This window comes from Carlito syrichta, unplaced genomic scaffold, assembly GCF_000164805.1.
Source record: "Carlito syrichta isolate Samal-C Ts95f unplaced genomic scaffold, Tarsius_syrichta-2.0.1 Scaffold139178, whole genome shotgun sequence".
Classification (NCBI taxonomy): domain Eukaryota; kingdom Metazoa; phylum Chordata; class Mammalia; order Primates; family Tarsiidae; genus Carlito; species Carlito syrichta.
Window position 1 is genome coordinate 307,649 of NW_007083274.1, and position 21,021 is coordinate 328,669.

A 21,021-nucleotide genomic window follows, 5' to 3' on the forward strand; every position below is an offset into this window, starting at 1 on the left:
TTTTTTTTTTTTTTTTTTTTTGAGTTGGAGTCTCACTCTGTTGCCCAGTCTGGAGTACAATGGCATGCTCAAAGGCACCCCAGATCGACCTGCTGGGCTCAGGCAATCCTTCCCCCTCAGCCTTCCAAGTAACTGGAACTACAGGTGCATGCTAACATGCCCGGCTAGTTTTTTGATTTATTGTAGAGATGAGCTCTCACCATGTTGCCCAGGCTGTTCTTGAACCTGTGGGCTCAGGCAGTCCTCTCACCTCAGCCTACCAAAGTGCTGGGATTACAGTCTTGAGTCACCGCACCTGGCCAGTTTTTTTTTTTAATTGTAGAGATGAAACCTTGCCAAGTTGGCCAGATTGACCTCGAACCCCTGGGCTCAGGCAGTCCTCTTGCCTCTCCCTCCCAAAGTGCTGCGATTACAGGCATGAGTTACTGTATCCGGACTTAAGCAACATATTTCTAAATAACCCTTGGATCAAAGAAAAAATCCCAAGGGAAATTAGAAAATATTTTAACTGCATTAACTATATTATAGTATCTAACTATATTATTAGAATTTGTGGGATGCAGTTAAGCTGTGCTTGAAAGGCAATTTATAGCACTAATTGCTTTTAGTAGAAAAGAGAAGTGATCCAGAATTAATAATCTAAGCTTCCACCATTAGAAACCATCAAAAGAACAACAAATTAAAGCCAAAGGAAAAAAAGGAAGAAAATAATAGACAATAAATATCAATAAAATTAGAAACAGAAAAACAATTGAAAAAACTCAGTAAAGCCAAAAGCTGGTTCTTTAAAATAATTAATAAAAATTTATAAACCTGTAGCTAGGCTGATAAGCTTCTACGCTGATTAAGGGGAAAAAAAAAAAGAGGCAGGGCGCCATGGCTACGCCTGTAATCTCAGCACTTTGGGAGGTGGAGATGAGAGGACTGCTTGAGCCCAAGGGTTTGAGACCAGCCTGGGCAACTTAGCAAGACCTCATCTCTACAATAAATCAAAGACTAAAAAAATTAGGCAGATGTGGTGGTGTGTGCTTGTTGCTCCAGCTACTTGGAAGGCTGAGGTGGAAGGATTGCCTGAGCCCAGCAGGTCAGGACTGTGGTGGTCATGAGCATGCCACTACACTCCAATAGTCTAGGTGACAGAATAAGACTCCAACTCAAAACAAAAATTATTTTAATAAAAATAAAGAGAAAATGCAAACTACCAATACCAAGAATAAAAGATAGGGCCTAGTGCAGTGGTTCATGACTATAGTCCAAGCACTTTGGGAGGCAATGCAGGAGGATTACTTGAGGCCAGGAGTTCAAGACTAACTTAGGAAACATAGCTGGATCCTGTCTCTACAAAAAATTTTTTTAAAAATTGGCCAGGCTCAGTGGCTCAGCCTGTAATCCCAACACTTTGGGAGGCCAAGGCGACTGGATTGCCTGATCCTGCGGGTTTGAGACAAGACTCATCTCTGTAATAAATAAAAAATTAGCTGGGTGTGGTAGTGCGTGCCTGCAGTTCCGGTTACTTGGAAGGCTGAGGCGGAAGGATCACTGGGCTCGAGCCCAGCAGGTCGATGCTGGAGTGGCTGTGAGAGTGCCATGGCACTCTAGCCTGGGCGACAGAGTGAGACTCCAACTCACTCACTCCAACTCACTAAAACAAAAAAAATTAGCCGGGCATAGTGGTACACACCTGTAGTCCTAGCTACTCAAGAGGCTGAGCCAGGAGGATCACTTAAGGCCAAGAGTTTGCGTCTGCAGTACCACTCTACTCAGCCTAGTCAGCAGAGTAAGACCCTGTCTGTAAAAAAAAAGCAGGGGGGCAGGCATGGTAGCTTACACCTGTAATCCCAGCACTTTGGGAGGTGGAGGATTGCCTGAGCCCAGGGTTCGAGACCAGCCTGGGCAACTTGGCGAGACCTCATTTTTAAAATAAAAAAATAAAAAAAATTAGCTGGGCATGGTGGCGCATACCTGTAGTTCCAGCTACTTGGAAGGCTGAGGCGGAAGGATCGCCCGAACCCAGGAGGTCGAGGCTGCAGTGGCCGTGAACATGCCACTGCACTCCAGTCTAGGCAGCAGAGTGAGACTCCAACTAAAAAAATTACAATTAATTAGTTAACTAATTAGTTAATTAAAAAGAAAGGGGAATGAAAGAGGGACCTCACTACTTTACACACACTAATAGTGCAATAAAGAAGTACTATAAATAATTTTATGACTAAAGTTAACAATTCGATACACTCAATGAAAGACACAAATTACCAAAGTTGACACAGAAAAAGTAGAAAATCTGAAGTCAGACACGATGGCTTAAGCCTATAATTCCAGCATTTGGGAGGCCAAGGTGGGAATATGGCTTGAGGCCAGGTTTTTGAGACCAGCCTGGGCATACATAGTGAGACTTTGTTTCTATGAAAAAAAAAATTGAAGAAAATAAAATAATAAAAATTTTTAAAAGATTAAAGCAAAAGAATAGAAAGTCTGAAATAAACTAGTATACTCAAACAATAGAATACTACTGAACAATATAAAAGAGCAATCTACTGATACTTGCAACATGTATTAATGTCAAAATTATTATGTTAAGTCAAAGAAGCCAGACACACACCAAAAAACACTACGATTTCATTCAGTTGAAATTCTAGGTGCAGCAAAACTTATGTGCAGTGACAAAAGCAGGTCAGGTGCTAGGTCCTGGGCCAGACTGCAGACAGGCAGGAGGGAAATGTGAGGTAAAAGAAAGGTTCCATAGCTTGCCTGTAGTAGTGGTTATACAGTGTGTACATATATCAAGACTCATTGAGTGTATAGTTAAAACGGGTGTGTTTTATTGTATTAAAATTATCTTCAATAAGGTTGATTTTAATATATGTGGGAAACAGAATGTTATCTTTATTCAAGTAAGTGTTTATTCCAACTGATTAAAATAAACACTAAGACATTAACAATCAGAAAGAAGACAGAAAAAGGCAGTTCTTAACATAAGATCAAAGCACCTCTCTTATTACAGATTGAGAAACATTGTCCCTCTAAAAGGCCTCTGCCTGTACACCTTTACCATTCCTTCCCGCTTACTTTCTCATCTCATCTCTCCCTTTGCATGTCCAGACATTCTGCCTGTTCCTTGTGTACTTTCTCCCCCAAAAGAATGTGAGGCCAGGGATGTGACCTGTTCAGCTTTTAATCTGTAGGACCTATGACAGCATCTGCCCGTAGGAAACACTCAATAGAAATATCTGCCTTGGGGACAGTTACCTTTCAATGTCCTGCTGGAATCGAGCCAACTGCACCTTGAGCTTCATCTCTTCTTCCTGCAGTATGTGAACCTGAAAGTCTTTGGATGTCATCTCCTTGGATATTTGAGCAATCTGGGCATCCCAGGCAGATTTTAGAGCTGTTGCATCTTCACGAAGCCTAATCACAAAAGGGAAACTATGTGAATATGGATGTAATTCTCACTGGTTCACTCATGGTCTGTCTAACACAGTGCCGCCCCAACACATATGCACAACACACTTGCCCAGTTCTCAGAGGGAATGCCACATCAGAACTGAAACTTTCTTGCCTAGATTAAGGAAATGGTTCTACCCAAGAAGAAATAGACACCCTGCCCTTCTATCCATCCACCCATCCACGCATACATGCCCAACTCAGATATTAACTAAACACCTACAACATGCCAGGTGATGTGCCAGGTGCTCAGGGTAGAAAGGGGAAGCATGTCATGGCACAGTACCTCATATGTGAAGATATTCAACACATATTTTCAAAATAATAGAATAATAAAATAAGGTTTTACAAAGCCCATTAAGAACCCATTACAGGCCAGGCTCCGTGGCTCACCCTGTAATCCCAGCACTTTGGGAGGCCGAAGCAAGTACATTGCCTGAGCCTGTAGGTTCGAGACTCACCAGGGCAACTTGGCAAGACCTCGTCTCTACAATAAATCAAAAATTAGCCAGGTGTGGTAGCGTGCGCCTGCAGTTCCAGCTACTTGGAAGGCTGAGGCAGAAGGATCACTGGAGTCCAGCAGGTCGAGGCTGCGGTGGCCAGGAGCATGCCACTGCACTCCAGTCTGGGCGACAGAGTGAGACTCCAACTCAAAAACCAATTACAAAAACAAAAAAACCCATTACATATCCTTAACAGCAGAATCCCTCTGGTAGAATGACTTAACATTGAATAAATTTCCCAAGAAAAATGTTTAGAGAAGATATCTAGAGAAATTAACTAGGGTAGCCATACTACTAACATAAACAAGATAACACCTACTCATTTGCCTGGTTACAGGCCTGTTTTCCTAATAGACAGTCTAAATGATTCAATCAAACTTATACAATAGCAATTATATCACATTATAACAGATGAACTTCAACTGATGGACATTTAGAAGCAAAGGGTGAGCCGGCTGCCCTTTGTCATGACAAGGCCGCCCCTTGTCATAAGAGGCCAGTTAAACTTGGCACTGGTGGTTCAAGCCTGGTTTTACATAGAATGGAAAAAAGTGGTTCAAGAAGCTATGACATATGTTAACACCTGCAGCCTCTGTGCAGTTGGTGTCCAGCAGGCCACAGTGTGTTTGGATACATTTTAAAATTTTTTTAAAAATTTAATTAATTAATTTATTTATTTATTTATTTTTAGTTGGAGTCTCACTCTGCCGCCCAGACTGGAGTGCAGTGGCACACTCCTGGCCACCGCAGCCTCAACCTGCAAGGCTCCAGCGATCCTTCTGCCTCAGCCTTCCAAGTAGCTGGAATTTCAGGCGCGTGCTACCATGCCCAGCTAATTTTTTGATTTATTGTAGAGATGAAGTCTCGCTAAATTGCCCAGATGGGTCTCGAACCCGCGGGCTCAGGCAATTCACTCACCTCAGCCTCCCAAAGCGCAGGATTACAGGCTGAGCCACTGAGTCTGACTTGGACACATTTTTTTAAAGAGAGCTAAAAAGAGGCACTATCAAAGGCATTGGCATTTCCAGCCATCTCTGGCAATTTGGTCTGACACAGACGTATGTATTGGCTCTTCCCATTCTAGTATTTGGGTATTGAAGAAACAGACTTATCAATGGCCTCTGGGTGCTCTGGGCAGTAGTTTTTACCTCTGGAGCACGAGTCGCCTAGAAATGAGGGCCGGCCTCCATTCCCAGCATTGGCACAGAAACATCTTATTCAAACAGGTCCTCCTGAGCTGTCTCCCAGATGTACAACCTCAGGCTTAGATAGGCAGGAATGGCTGCTGGTTCTTACCGAAGACACAGAAGACATCAACACCACAAGTGGGAGTAGACTAGTCACCATAAAAACTAAATGCTTCCATCTTAATCCTACAAGTTTTCTTTGTAGTTTCAAACTCTAAACCAGCACAAAATTGCTAGAACACTAAAAGCTATTACAAACTATGAGGTTGCCATTTAATGTTAACTCACACTCAGGATAATGAGATCAGAATGATAATTGAACTCCCTAGAAGTAAAAGAGGAAAGATGCAAACTTTAGAATCTAGAAATCTGTTGTCTATTGCCAAAATAATATCCTATATGTGTAATAATAATCCTCAATGATGAAAGAATACTTATGGACAAAAAACTAAAAGACATCCAGAGCAACATTTAGTTTAAGGCTTCAAGGGGAGGCTGAGATCAGGCAGACAGGCTCCGTGAGGCACCATCACTTCAGCTGCATTAAGCAGGAAACAGAAACACACCTTGGTCTGCTGGACACCAACCGCACAGAGGCTACAGGTGCTCACACACACCATAGCTTCTTGAGCCACTGCTGCTTGATTTAATTGATCAAACAACAAGGCTCTACGGTAAATCTAAGGAAGGTATCTTGAATAAGACTTTAATTTCCTGATATTTTATAGTAATAAAAGCCATTTCCCCCCAAAACAGAAATATAATTTGACAAAATATTCTCTGTAAAAAAGAGAGAGAAAATTTCCCAAAGCCAGTTGCTAAGCATAGAAAACACTAGTAAATGACTTTATTTGTCTTAAATATCTTCAGTAAATAAAACTTCTCCAAGGTCACTTCCTTATTGGGAGTCAGGAGACTAGAGTTTAATGCTAAGCATTTCACTGTCACTACAATGGTTTAACTTGTATCCATCTCTCACTACATATCAGTCACAAAGGAAAGAGGGCTGCTTCCATGTCCTGGCCTGGCTTAGATACCAGAAAGGAAATTGAGTTTCAAAATAAATTAGTGAGCCGGGCTTGGTGGCTCAGCCTGTAATCCCACGCTTTGGGAGGCTGAGGTGAGTGGATTGCCTAAGCCCGTGGGTTCAAGACCTGCCTGGGCAACTTGGTGAGACTTCATCTCTACAATAAATCAAAAAACTAGCCGGGCGTGGTAACGCGCGCCTGTAGTTCTAACTACTTGGAAGGTTGAGGTGGAAGGATCACTGGAGCCCAGCAGGTCGAGGTTGCGGTGGCTGGGAGTGCCACTGCACTCCAGTCTGGGTGAAAGCGTGAGACTCCAACTAAAAAAATAAAAATAAAAATAAATAAATCAGTGGCCAGGAGTGGTGGCTCACACCTGTAATCCCAGCATTATGGGAAGCCAAGGTGGAAGCATTGCTTATGCCAGGAATTTGACATAGCAAGACTTCATCTCTAAAAAAAATAAAGAAATTAGACAGACATGGTGTCATGTGCGTAGTCTCAGCTACTTGGGAGGCTGAGGTGGGAGGATCACTTAAACCTAGGGTTTTGAGGCTGCAGTGAGCTATAATAGCACCACTGCACTCCAGCCTGGGTGACAGAGCAAGACACTGTCTCTAATTTTAAAATAATAATCATAATAAAAAAAACTAGTTAATGGAGTAATTGGAACCCTGTGCTCTGTTGGTGGGAATGCAACCTGGTACGACTACTGAAAGGCAAAAATGCAGCTCCCCAAAAAGGTAAACATAAGTTGGGCACAGTGGCTCACACCTATAATCCCAATACTTTGAGAGGCCAATGTGTGCGAGGATCACTTGAGACCAGGAGATCCAGCAATCCCATTTCTGGGTATACACACAAAAGAACTGAAAGCATGGTCTTAAAGAAATATTTGTACACCCAGGTTTACAGCAGTCACTACTCATGAGGCAAAAGGCAGAAACAACCTATATGTCTATTGACAGATTGATAGATAAACAAAATGTAATCCATTTAGACAATGGAATATTATTCAGCCTTAAAAAGGAAGGAAATTCTGACTTAATACCACTGAACTATACATTTAAAAATGGTTAGGATAGTAAATTTTATGTTGTGTTAATTTTACTACAATTTTAAAAATTGGGGAAGAAAAGGAATGAAATTCTGACACATGCTACAACATGGATGAGCCATGAGGACATTATGCTAAGTGCAAGTGCTAAGTAAAATAAGCCAGACACAAAAGGATAAATATTGTATGAGTCCAATTTACAGGAGGTACCCAGAGTAGTCAAATTCACAGAGACAAAATGTAGAATGGAGGGTGCCGGGACTGGGGAAAGGGGAATAAGGAGTTGGTGTTTAATGGGGACAGAGCTTCAGTTTGGGAAGATAGAAGAAGTCTTGAGATGGATAGTAGTGATGGCTGCACAACACTGTGAATGTGCTTAATGTCACTGAACTGTGTATTAAAAAGTGATTAAAATTTTGTTATGTACATTTTAGCACAAGCGTACATACCACATACATGCAATATATGCATTTACCAAACACACATACACACACACTATACAGTTTTAAAGGAAAAATAATGGTTAAGAAAAATGACCAGAGAACTACAATAGTAACTTCCACCTGCCACATACCACCTTCTTGATCTAGATGGTGTCAGCCCACCCAGGAGTCAGCGCGGCCAAAAACACACACTCACTTGTCAATGATGGCATCCTTCTCCTTGACAGCATCTGCCTGCCTCCACTCAGCCCTGCGCAGTTGCACTTCAAGGGTATCACAGTGGGCCTGCAACTCCAGAACCCTGGCCTCTAGGGCCCGCAGCTGCTCCCCATGGGCTCCCTTCACCACTGCCAGCACAACGTCCTTCTCCCTGGCCAGGCGGTCAAGCTCCTCCTGCCTGAAACACAATGAGGGGTCCCACAGTCACTCACCCCTGGCCCAGATCCCCAGCCCCCAGAACCTCTTTCAAGGCACTCATTACCCTTTCTCGTGCTATAGTTGTTGCTGTATATTTGTCCCTGACTAGATCGTCCACTCTGCAGGGCAGGATCTGCCTTAGAGCTTCGTTTTCTCTTCATGCCTCATAGGTAGACATGCACAGGGCCACTCTTAGATGCCAAACCCCTGGCCTGTCCTCCAGAGCTCACAGTCCCCCAGAGAAAGACATCAAAAGCAAGTACATAGTACAATTTTAACACCAGGACTCCTGATCTACCCATGAAAGCAAAAAAATACAGAAGCACATTGCCTTGCATTTTGGCAACCAGTTAGGTCTTCCACAACTGGGACTGCTGTAAAAGTATATGCTAAGGACTTAAGCACTGAACTGTCTTAACCCAGACTGCTACTAGTAATTCGTTAGGCAAGGTAAGTTCTGTAACTCTCAATGTTTTCATGATATATCTTCAAACACATACAATTATGCTTATCTGAAGCAAGACTCTCTTATGCAAAGCAAGTCTGACTGGGCTATTGGTTTCATAATAAGAATGGGCTCTTGACACTTAGGTGGATCTAGTGAACACATTCTCTATACTTAAACTAACTCTGCAAATTCGAAGTTTCAGTGGAGAAAAGATTAAAACACTGTATTTTCCTTGTTTATTTTTTAAATTAGAGACAGAGTCTCGTAATGTTGCCCAAGCTGACCTTGAAATCCTGGGCTCAAGTGATCCTCCTATCTCAACCTCCTGAGTAGCTGGGACGATAGGAATGCAACATTGTGCCCAGCATTTTATTTTGAAAATATTATGTTAGCGAAAGTATACTAAGACTTTTTTTTTTTTTTGAGTTGGAGTCTCACTCTGTCGCCCAGACTAGAGTGCAGTGGCACGTTCCTGGTCACCACAGCTTCGACCTGCTGTGCTCTGGTGATCCTTCCACCTCAGCCTTTCAAGTAGCTACAGGTGTGTGCTACCACGCTTGGCTAATTTTTTGTTTACTGTAGAGATGAAGTCTCACCAAGTTGCCCGGATGGGTCTTGAACCCGTGGGCTCAGGCAATCCACTCACCTCGGCCTCCCAAAGTGTTGGGATTACAGGCTGAACCACCGAGCCCAGCCACTAAGACTTATTTTTTTTGAGTTGGAGTCTCACTCTGTCGCCCGGACTGGAGTGCAGTGGCCGCTCCCGGTCACCGCAGCCTCAACCTGCTGGGCTCCTGTGATCCTTCCACCTCAGCCTTCCAAGTAGCCGGAATTACAGGCATGTGCTACCACGCCCGGCTGATTTTTTTATTTATTGTAGAGATGAGGTCTTGCTGCCCAGGTGGGTCTCAAGCCCACGGGCTCAGGCAATCCACTCACCTCAGCCTCTCAAAGGCACAGGATTACAGGCTGAGCCACTGAGCCCGGCTAGTGGCCACTAAGACTTATAATGTTTTGGTTTTCCCACCGTTCCGAGTATATTTGGTTTACTAAGTAGAGAAATTTCAGACATATGCAATAGGCATATAATAAGTCTCAGGAAAGTCTTTGATCTAACTCTACTGGGAATGAGAAACTGAATGGTTCTGCTGACTGAGTTTTAGACTTTTTGACAAAGCAGGTCACTGCCAGTTCTGTTTTTACCCAGTCGGACAAGTTCATTAAATTATTAGCTGACAGACAATTTAAAATCATTCTTGAGGAGAGGTCAGCAGGTGGTCTTTGGCATATAACTTGGAAGAAGTTCAGACCATGTGCAATACTGTTACAAAAAGTCACTCTAGCCGGGCTCGGTGGCTCAGCCTGTAATCCCACGCCTTTGGGAGGCTGAGGTGAGTGGACTGCCTTAGCCCGCAGGTTCGAGACCCGCCTGGGCAGCGAGACCTCATCTCTACAATAAATCAAAAAATCAGCTGGGCGTGGTAGCGCATGCCTGTAATTCCGGCTACTCGGAAGGCTAGGCGGAGGGATCACCGGAGCTCAGCAGGCGAGGCTGCGGTGGCCAGGAGCGGCCACTGCACTCCAGTCCGGGCGACGGAGTGAGACTCCAACTCAAAAAAATAAATTAATTAAATAAATAAATAAATAAAAAGTCACTCTACTCCTGTCTGATCGTGGTGTGAGAGCCAGGCTGACATGGGGGAAGTCTCACTTATCTCAGTGGAAGAGGCATCCTAAGAATGTTGTACATTTTACTTAGTAATTACTGAATTTTACAGTAAATGATACTGTTTTGTAAAATGTATGCTAATAATAATCATAATAACTTAGAAGCATTTCTGAACACTTAGAGCCTTGTGACCACAGCAAATTTTATTTCTAGTTTATATGAATATGTTGCTGTTACAGGTAATTGATTTCAAATTTTTTCAAGCACAAAAAGCATTATATTCAGATAAAATTCTGTGGGGAAGTAGAACGGAAATAAAGAGTTCAAGGAGAAAAAAGAACAATGTAAAATTTCTGACTACTTGGGGAGAGGCTGGTTCAGGCAGTTTTCTGAATCAATGGTAGTGGGTATTAAATCACTATAGTATTTATGTTACATTAGAAACACTTCTAGAATAGTTGGATAGTTTTATTTGTTAATGCTAGAAATTATGCTCCTATTCAGTTGGCCCTTGAACAACACAAATTTGAACCGCGCAGGTCAGTTTACAGGTGAATTTATTTTTTAATAAATATATTTGAAAAAATTTTGGAGAGTTGTGACAATCTGAAAAAACTCACAAACCATATAGCCTAAAATATTGACAAAATTAAGAAAAGGTAGATATGTCATGAAAACATAAAATACATGTAGATAATAGCCTATTTTACCTTTTACTACCATAAAATATACATTAAACTATTATAAAAGTTAAAATTTATCAAAACCTTCACATATAGACATTTACAGACCATACTTGGAGCCCTTCACAATTGAATAAAATGTAAACAAAAATAAAGATGCAGTATTAGGCTGGGCACGGTGGCTCATGCCTATAATCCCAGCAGTTTGGGAGGCCGAGGTGAGAGGACTGCCTGAGCCCACGGGTTCAAGACCAGCCTGGGCAACTTGGTGAAATCTCATCTCTACAATAAATAAAAAAAAATTAGCCGGGCATGGTGGCACATGCCTGTAGTTCTAGCTACTTGGAAGGTTGAGGCGGAAGGATTGCCTGAGCCCTGTAGCTCGAGGCTGCAGTAGTCGTGAGCACGCCACTGCACTCCAGCCTGGGCAACATAGTGAGATGCCAACTCAAAAAAAAAAAAAAAAAAAAAAAAGGCCAGGCTCGGTGGCTCAGCCTGTAATCCCAGCACTTTGAGAGGCTGAGATGAGTGCACTGCCTGAGCTTGAGGGTTCAAGACCAGCCCAGCCAACTTGGCAAGACCTCATCTTTACAATAAATAATAATAATAAAATTATCCAGGCATGGTAGCGCATGCCTGTAGTTCCGGCTACTTGGAAAGCTGAGGTGGAAAGACTGCCAGAGGCCAGCAGGTCGACACTGGGGTGGCCATGAGTGTGCCACTGCACTCTAGCCTGGGCAACGAAGTTAGACTACAACTCAAACAGACAAACAACAACAAAAAAAAACCAGGCAGTTTTAAACCATTCCTGCCTAAAATTAACTACAGCACATACTGTATTACCGTAATAATTTCACAGCCACCTCCTGTTGCTATTCAGTGAGCTCAAGTGTTGTAACTCTGCATCCACTTAAAACACCATGTGACGCTAATCATCTCCTCCTGAGCAGTTCCTCTCTCAGTAAATTGCATATCACAGTATAAAGTGATCTCTCAAGGTTTTTGCATATTTTTCACTGTGTTTAGTACAATACTGTAAACCTTGAATAACATCACAGGAACCATACCAAGTGCCACTAGTGATGCTGGAAGTGCTCTCAATGAAGCAGAGAGAAGTCAAGAAAAAGTTGAATTACTTTATATGTACCGCAGACTGAGGTCTACAGCTGCAGTTGTGCCATGTCAAGATAAATAAATCCAGGGTAAAGACATTTATAAGAAACAAAAAGGAAATTCATGAAGCCATTGCAGCCACTGCAAGCAGGCACAAAACCTTGCACTTTTTCCAAAATACCTTATTCTCACATTGAAAAGGAAGCTTTTATATGGGTGCAGAATTGCTATAAGAAAGGCATACTTACCATTCTAGTATGATTTGAGAAAAAGTAAAGTCATTATATGACAACTTAAAGCAAAAAGAAGGTAAAGTATCTAAAGTGAAGAATTTAATACCAGAAAAGGATGGTTTAATAACTTTAGAAAGACATTTGGCTTTAAAAAGTGTCAAGATAACAGGAGAAGCAGCTTCTGCCAACCAAGAAGCAGCAAATTCCCATACACCATTAAGAAAATCATGAAGGCCGGGCTCGGTAGCTCAGCCTATAATCCCAGCGCTTTGGGAGGCCGAGGTGAGTGGACTGCCTGAGCCCGCAGGATTCGAGACCCACCTGGGGAACTTGGCGAGACCTCATCTCTATAATAAATCAAAAAAATTAGCTGGGCATGGTAGCACATGCCTGTAGTTCCAGCTACTTGGAAGGCTGAGGCAGAAGGATTGCTGGAGCCCAGCAGGTCGAGGATGCAGTGGCCAGGAGCAGCCACTGCACTCCAGTCTGGATAACAGAGTGAGACTCCAACTCAAAAAAATAAGTAAATAAATAAATAAACAAACAAATAAATAAATAAAAGAAAATCATGAAGGAAAAAGAGTATCTGCCTCAACAGGTTTTTAATGCGGATGAAAGCACCCTATTCTGGAAAAAAAAAATGCCACAAGGACATTTATTAGTAAGGAAGAGAAGTGAGTACCAGGATTTAAGGCAGGAAGGGATAGGCTAACTCTACTGTTTTGTGCACATGCAGTTGGGTTTATGATCAGGACTACCCTTATCTATAAAGTTAGATAAGGAGCCTTGAAAAAAGAAGGTAAACTTCTGCTTCTAGTCTCTTGGTTGGACAACAAGAAGACCTAGACAACAAGAACCCTTTTTCTGGATTGGTTCCATTGATGCTTTGTCCCTGAAGTCAGCAAGTACCTTGTCAGTAAGAGACTGCTTTTTAAAGTTCTTTTGATATTGGACATTGGCCTTGGCTACCCAGAACCTCATTAGTTCAAGATCGAAGGCATCAAAGTGGTCTCCTTGATCCCAAACACAGTGTCTCTAACTCAGCCTTTAGATCATAAAGACCTTTAAGGCTCATTACACAGACTACACTATGGAAAGGATTGTCAACGTCATGGACGAGAACCCTGACAGAGATAACATCATGAAAGTCTGGAAGGATTACATCATTGAAGATGCCACAGTTGTTATAGAAAAAGTCATGAAAGTTATCAAACCCAAAATAATAAATTCCTTCTGGAGAAAACTGTGTCAAGATACTGTGCATGACTTCACAGGATTCACAATAGAGTCAATCAAGGAAATCATGAAAACAATTGAGTATATGGCAAAAAAGGTAGAGGGTAAAGGATTTCAAGATATGGATCTTGGAGACATTTAAGAGCTAATAGACAGCACACCAGAGGAATTAACAGAAGACGCCCAGATGGAGATGAGTGCTTCTGAACCAGTGCCAGAAAATGAGGAAGAAGATACAGAGAAGAAGCAGTGCCAGAAAACTGACATTAGACACAATCTGGCAGAAGGGTTCCAATTATTCAAGACTGCTTTTGACTTCTTTCATGACATAGACCCTTCGATGATACCGGCGCAGAAACGAAAGGAAATGGTGAAAGCTGGATCGGCACCATATGGAAACATTTTTAGAGAAGTTAAAAAGCAACGAAGTCAGACAAACTAGGATGTACTTCTGTTAAGCTACACCAAGTGTGCCTACATCTCCTTCTTCCCTCCCACCTCCTCCAACTCTTCCGCCTCTGCCACCCCTGAGACAGCAAGACCAACCCCTCTTCCTCCTCCTCCACCTACTCCACATGAAGACAATGAGGATAAAGACCTTTATGCTAATCCACTTTCACTTAATGAATAGTAAATATATTTCTCTTCCTTAAGATTTCCTTAAAGTTTCTTTTCTCTAGCTTACTTTATTGTAAGAATATAGTATCTAGTATATATAACATACAAAATATATGTTCATCGACTATGTTATCTGTAAGGCTTCTAGTCAACAAGTTATATATGAATCTTTTACTGTGTGGGGGGGGATTAGCACACACACAAGAGTTAATTGTATTTCAATTTATGATTTTAAAAATTCTAGACATGAATTTTAAAAACATACAAAGAACCCGGGCGTGGTGGCTCACACCTATAGTTCCAGCACTTTGGGAAGCCAAGGTGAGAGGACTGACCGAGCCCAAGAATTCAAGACCAGCCTGGGCAACATGGCAAGACCTATTTTTACAATAAATCAAAAAAATTAGTTGGATGTGGTGGTGCGTGCCTGTAGCTCCAGCTACTTGGAAGGCTGAGGCAGGATTGCCTGAGCCCAGCAGGTCAAGGCTGTGATAGCCAAGACTGTTAATACTCCAGCCTGGGCGACAGATTGAGACTCCAACTCAAAAACAAAAACAAAAAACAAAAAGAGAAACAGTGTTTGTCCAACTCCTACATAACCATACAAATGCACCAAGCAAGTGGTGCTGGCACCACCACCTGTTCTGTGTCTGTCTGGGTTCTCCATGTTCCCATTGTGCCTCAGATTCCTTATCTGGGTATGGATGCATGCCAGCTAAGGGCACAACCCATCTCTCAACTGCCACCAGTGGGGTCTGCACATCAGGCTAGAAAGCAGCTTCCCAACGCAGGTCTGATTACAGGGCAAAGAGCAGCAAGGGTAGCTTCCTCAAAGTTCTATTTCTCAATTTGTACATATTGCAACAAATATCATGGCAACAAATGCCAAAAAAGTCACCCTTGAGTCACATCACTCATTGTCATTACACACTATTATAGTCACAACAATGTTTCTTAAGAAAAGAAAAAGGAAATGACTCCTGTGGTAGCAGCTAAAACAGAGGCTGCCCGGATCATCTCAGGCAACACCTAAATCTCCCAGGTCAGGGTTCCTCCCAGCTGAACTCACTGATCAGCCTCTGCCTCACACTGCAGCCTGAGCACTTCCTTCAGGAAGCCCCCTTGGGGCCCCATCCTCTCAGAACGCCTGCTCTACTCCATGCTATCTTGACCTCACTATGCCTCAGCTTCTGGGTTGATTCTTCAACTACTTTGTCAGGGCCACTGCCTTGGGACTACCATGTATGTCTACTTCCTAGGTGTCCCACGACACTCGGCAATGCCAGGCACATGGAGATCCTGCTGCTGTCTCTCAGGATCACATGACCCACACAAAGTTATAAAAATCATTTCAACAGGAAAACAAGGGCTCTTTAGAACTTGGGAATTTGGGATCCAAGAGAACAAAACTCTTTTGCCTGCAATAATTTAAAAATAAAAGGCGATGCTATCACCAAAGTAAAATTAGTTGCTGCAATCTAAAACTGATAAATTGATTAGTAAGTAAAACTTTTAAGTTTTAAAAGTTAACTTTTAACTTAGTCACTAAAAAGTTTAAGTTTTAAAACACTACAAAGCCAGAAAATCATTGAGAAAATCCAGAACAAAGCATAAACACAGACCCAAAGCAGTAAGTTCTCAAGACTTCCTCCCTCTCCCCCTCCCCTACCTCCATGAGCGGGACCCAGGAGCATCCTTTCCTGGGCCATACGAAGGAGTTGCACCAGTTCACCTCCTGCTCCTAGGGCAACCAACAGAGACTGAATGATGTTAGGAGGCAGAAATACTTACTTCCTCTTAAACATTTCCTCTTCTTTCTTCTTGGTTACCTGCACAGAGTGAAGTTTATCCTCTAAGTCCTTTATCCTAAAAGGAAACAAATTTTAGTGGAAAAAGCAGTAAGAGACTAAAGCAAAGACTGGCCTGAAATAAGCCAGAAAAGGCAAGATTGCCCAGACTCCTAGTCAAGATCCTTCAACACTGGCACAGAGTCTACCCTGAGAGGAGACAAGGACCCACGCACCGGGCATCCTTCATGGCTTCAAGGTCCCGCATCTCCCAGGCCTGGCTCTGGAGCTTCATCTCTAGCTCTGAGTTCATGGTCTCTGCCCTCTCCAGACACTCTGAAGCCTTTGCCCCGGCTTCTTTCAGAGCCTCAAGCTCTTTGTTCAATAGTTTAACCTTTGGATGATAAAAAAAAATTCAAAATGAGGATATCATTGGAACAAATCACAACATTAGAGGTATGGACTGCCATTTTATTAGGATCAGAAAAGAGAAGAAAAAGTAAAATTCAAGAAGCACTAAAACAGTGAGAATGTCCCCACAGTTCAAACTCAGATGAGAGCCAAAGACTATTTGAAAGCACTCTGCATCCCACTGAAATCAGAGTACCAGTCCCAGTAGGTGCCCCATATGTATACAAGCAGATCAATTTAATTCCACTTCATTTCCTAGCACGTAATTTGAATACTATTTAAATAATAAAATCAAACATGCAAAGCTGGGGATACAAGAATGTGGTTCACTATAAGAGACCCACTCAAGCCCCATCTGTACACTGAGCTCATACTCTCTGTAGGCCTCCATTTCCTTGCCTGTAAAACATGGGTGGTGATGATGGCCATTGCACCCAAATCAGTCAATATGTGGACAGGAAAAAGCCCAGCACAGAGCAGAGCAGGCATTCAGGTATTTGAATTAACAATTGCAGCAGATGGAGGTAAAAGTGAGCCAGCACCTGGGGCATCCCTACTCTAACAGGTGTATTCACTCCACTGTGGAGCACAGGGTATCCACATGGTCCACCCATTCTCCCTTCCCTCAGTGCTCAGAAGTTCGTCAAGGGGCCTTGTGAGGGTCCCTGTGAGGTCCCAGGCTTGAGGCCCAGACAGTTCTAGACTCTAGCTGACAGGGTCAGCTTTGCCTCCCAGGGGTGTCAGAAGACTCACAAGGGAGGGAGGGATGGGCCTCTGTGGCATTCACAGAGAGTTCTGGGGCCAACAGGGGCACAGCTGGATTCAGGCCGACACTGCTTGGTGGGGGACGATGTCTGTGCCAGGAGATGAGACTGGGGATTACCAGCCACTCTAATCACCCACCCACCACCCATCAGGGTCCTTGGGGCTGCCTGCTCTGCTCTGCTGTGGGGAGGCAGGAAGGCCTGGGGGAGGGTACTTGTTCAACCCTGAAGGGCATCACCCAGTAGTGACACATCAGGGCCAGGTCAGGCATTGCCTTCCACTTCCTCCTCCCCTGCTACGGCAATTGCTCTGCCCCTCAGACTAGTCCTTATCCCCAGTCTTAAGGGTGAGATGTTCAGGCTCCTTGTACCTGGCAGTGTCTGGGTGGCACTGAGAGCTGTGTGTGTGCCAAGGGGCAGGGCGCCATGCTGACTCTGCCACACAGCACTTCACTGGCTTCAGGCAGGCCACTGGGCCTGAGACTTGGCTCTCTCTGCTGTAATATGGGGAGATGAGCAGCCCCTAGGTCCATCCTGAGGTCTTACAAAAGAATAAGCGACAGCAGGAGAATCTTCAGCAAGCTCACTGTCTTGGTCAATACAGGCTGGGCATTATCTTGGAGGCAGGATGCTTACTCAAGGTCATAGGCAGCTAAACTAGGAGCTTAGGCTGGTGCTCCCCTGAATGGGGTGAATCCACAGTGAGCACCACAGCAGAGCCTCCCCTGCATCTCACTAACCTCTCCCACCCCTTTGTGACAAAGACCCTGCCATGGGCCTCTGTATGACCTGTCTAGTTCACAATTCAGAAGTCACCTCACTACTCAAAAGAGGGAGTTCTTACAGCTGAGGAGGAAAAACTCATAAACCTGAAGGTGTCCCAAGTTACCTTGAGCTCATGGGATAAGACCACATTACTCATGTTATCAGCCTGCAGACGGAATTCATGCTCCTTTTTCTGTATTTCGGATTCAAACTCCTGCAGCAGTTCCTGCAACAAAGAGAGCTCATAGTGAGAGGAGGACCGTGAGGATGGAGTGAAGAACCCTGGCAGCTTAAGTAGTCAGAAAGTAGGCAAGACATGGTGGTCCATGAGGAAGGGACACACAGTACTGTCATGGAGAGACACTCAGGTCAGTGGCACCGTCAATGGGCCAGAGCCAGACATTCATGCTGAATTTTCTTTCAGGATTCTCCCAGAACCAGATCTGTTGGGTTTGCATAAACAGAGGAAAGGCTCATGGTGGTCACTTCTATTAGGATACCGAGTCTGTTTTTCCCTTTCATTCTATTTGGCTTTGCCCTATACAGAGCAAAGTCTGTGGTGTGTCCAGGCTGAGAACAAACTGCTCGCAGACTCACAATGAGAAGCACGGGATTCCTGCACCCCTCCCTCCTTGGGATCATCTCCTTTTTTTGTTTGTTTGTTTGAGTTGGAGTGTCACTCTGTTGCCCAGGCTGGAGTGCAGTGGCACACCACAGCCATCCCAGTGTCAACCTGCTGGGCTCCGGTGATTCTTCTGCCTCAGCCTTCCAAGTAGCTGGAACTACAGGCTCACACTACCACGCCAGGCTGATTTTTAAAAATTTATTGTAGAGACGAGGTCTTGCCAAGTTGCCTGGGCTGGTGTTGAACCCGCAGGCTCAGGCAATCCACTTGCCTCGACCTCCCAAAGTGCTGGGATTATAGGCTGAGCCACTGAGCCCAGCCAGGATCATCTCCTTTGAACAGACTTGGATACCTGAAGGAAGTTTCTGAGGGAGGTGGAATCCAACCCTATACGGGCAGGAAGAAGCTGCAGTTGCCTTGCCCAATTAAGCACCCTCTGCCACCCAACACAGACAGGACTCATCTGTGTGCCTGGTGATGAGCACAGCTGTACAACTGAGTCTTCTGAACGTGAGGGGAGCCTCAGAGAAACTGCACAGAAATATAATTGAAAATATGTATTCTATTTTTTTATCCTTTGAAAGGCAAAAATGAAAGATAATGATCATAGGAGTAACCCTTAATGGAATCAGAATATAAAATCATTGATTGACTTGTCCTAACACTACAAATCATGAAACACTTGGATTTTGCTCCAAATACAGATGGGGGAGTGAAGTCGTGCAGGTGAGAACCCCAGGCCTCAGAGGTGCCTGCCAGTAGGGAGACCTTAAGGCACCCTTGTGACTAGAACTTGTGCATTTTAGCACCACAAAGTACAAAGAAAAGTCTGATCCCAGGAACAAGAACACCAGCTGCTCCCACAGTGTCCCTCTTGGCACCCTCTTTCCTGCGCACCTGTCATCCTCCTGGCTGTCTGTCCTCCTGTCTGTCCTCCTCCTGTCTGACTCCCATTCCCTCTGGAAAGTCCACTCTTCCTCACCTGTCCACCTGGATGTCCAGGGATACCACACAACAGCATATCTAACCACATAGCACCCCATCACCTTCCACGGGTTTAGCCCCAAAAAGGTGTCATTCTCAACATCTGCCTCTCTCAGGCCCCCATCCAACCTAACAGAAGCTTTTCCCGCTCCCTTCTTGGTATATCCAGAACCTGTCTGTTCTCACCCCCTGAGCCCTACCCATGGCCACTGCCATCAGCTCACTTGCCAGCTTCCCTGCCCTAGTCTGTCTGTCCTCAACCAGCAGAACTCAGCCCCAACAATTTCTCACTTCACTTGGAGCAAAGCCCCTTCCTCATGACATCTGCAAGCCCTGTCTGTCCAACCTCACTTTACCCCTGGACCCTAATTCTGGTCTCCTGGAGCTCCCATGCATGCAGGCACTGCTTCCCTCTGGCTGAGCACTCTTCCTGCACCCCTTCACTGCCTATAGACCTTGGCTCCAGTGTCCTCTTCTCAGATGGCCCTTCCTGACTACTCTGTTTAAAAAATGAGACCCAGCCGGGCTTCGTGGCTCAGCCTATAATCCCAGCATTTTGGGAGACCAAGGTGAGTGGATTTCTTGAGCCCATGGGTTCGAGATCAGACTGGGCAACTTGGTGAGACTGTGTCTCTACAATAAATAAAAAATTAGCCGGGCATGGTAGCATGCGCCTGTAGTTCTTGATACTTGGAAGGTTGAGGTGGAAGAATCTCTGGAGCCCAACAGGTTGACACAGGGGTGGCGGTGAGTGTGCCACTGCACTCCAGCCTGGGTGACAGAGTGAGACTCCAACTCAAAAAAAAAAAAGTGAGACCCACTCCTACCCAAGTACTCTTGCCCATCCCTTGCCTCACTGTGTCCACATGGTGGGAAGGCTATAGCTGTAGACTTTACCTATGGTTCACTGATCCCCCAAACCCCCATATCCGTTCATTCTGTAAGGGCAGGCATGTCCAGGCCTCTTCAGGTGTTCATACCAAATGAACAAATAAATCAGTAATCATTCAGTTTCTCCTCTAGTGGCTTCTAACCCTGTGATTAGCCTACAAGGAAAAAGATTTCCTTATATCCACAGTGTACAATTTGCCTATGCAATAAAAGTTAAATAAACCGAGGGTGGGTATGGTGGCTCACTCTTGTAATCCCAACACTTTGGGAGGCTGAGGTGGAAGGATTGCTTGAGTCCAGGAGTTCGACACCAGCACGGGCAATATAGCGCGATTCCATGTCTTTAAAAAAAAAAAAAGTTAAACAGACTGATTTAGTTACCATCATCTTATATTTCGTTTTTCAAAAGAAAAATCATTATCCTCACTGAATCAATTTTGCCCCTGACAAATCAATAATAGATGAAAAGATCCTCTGAAACAAAAGATAAGAAACAAGCTAGGCTTGGTGGCTCAGCCTGTAATCCCGCGCCTTTGGGAGGCTGAGGTGAGTGGATTGCCTGAGCCCGCGAGTTTGAGACCCGCCTGGGCAGGCGAGACCTCATCTCTACAATAAATCAAAATATTCGCCGGGCGTGGTAGCACGCACCTGTAATTCCGGCTACTCAGAAGGCTGAGGCAGAAGGATCACCGGAGCCCAGCAGGTCGAGGCTGCGGTGGCC

The 21,021-nt window shown here is 44.1% G+C and overlaps 1 protein-coding gene across 1 annotated transcript in view; it reads right to left on the bottom strand.

Moving 5' to 3' along the window:
- Positions 1–21,021, bottom strand: part of CCDC57 (coiled-coil domain containing 57) — a 126,585-nt gene that overhangs the window by 97,063 nt on the left and 8,501 nt on the right. Inside the window, 5 exon segments of the mRNA XM_008049908.1 lie at positions 3,247–3,405; positions 7,853–8,053; positions 15,865–15,939; positions 16,097–16,254; positions 17,925–18,026. Of these exon segments, the coding sequence (XP_008048099.1) occupies positions 3,247–3,405; positions 7,853–8,053; positions 15,865–15,939; positions 16,097–16,254; positions 17,925–18,026 (695 nt within the window).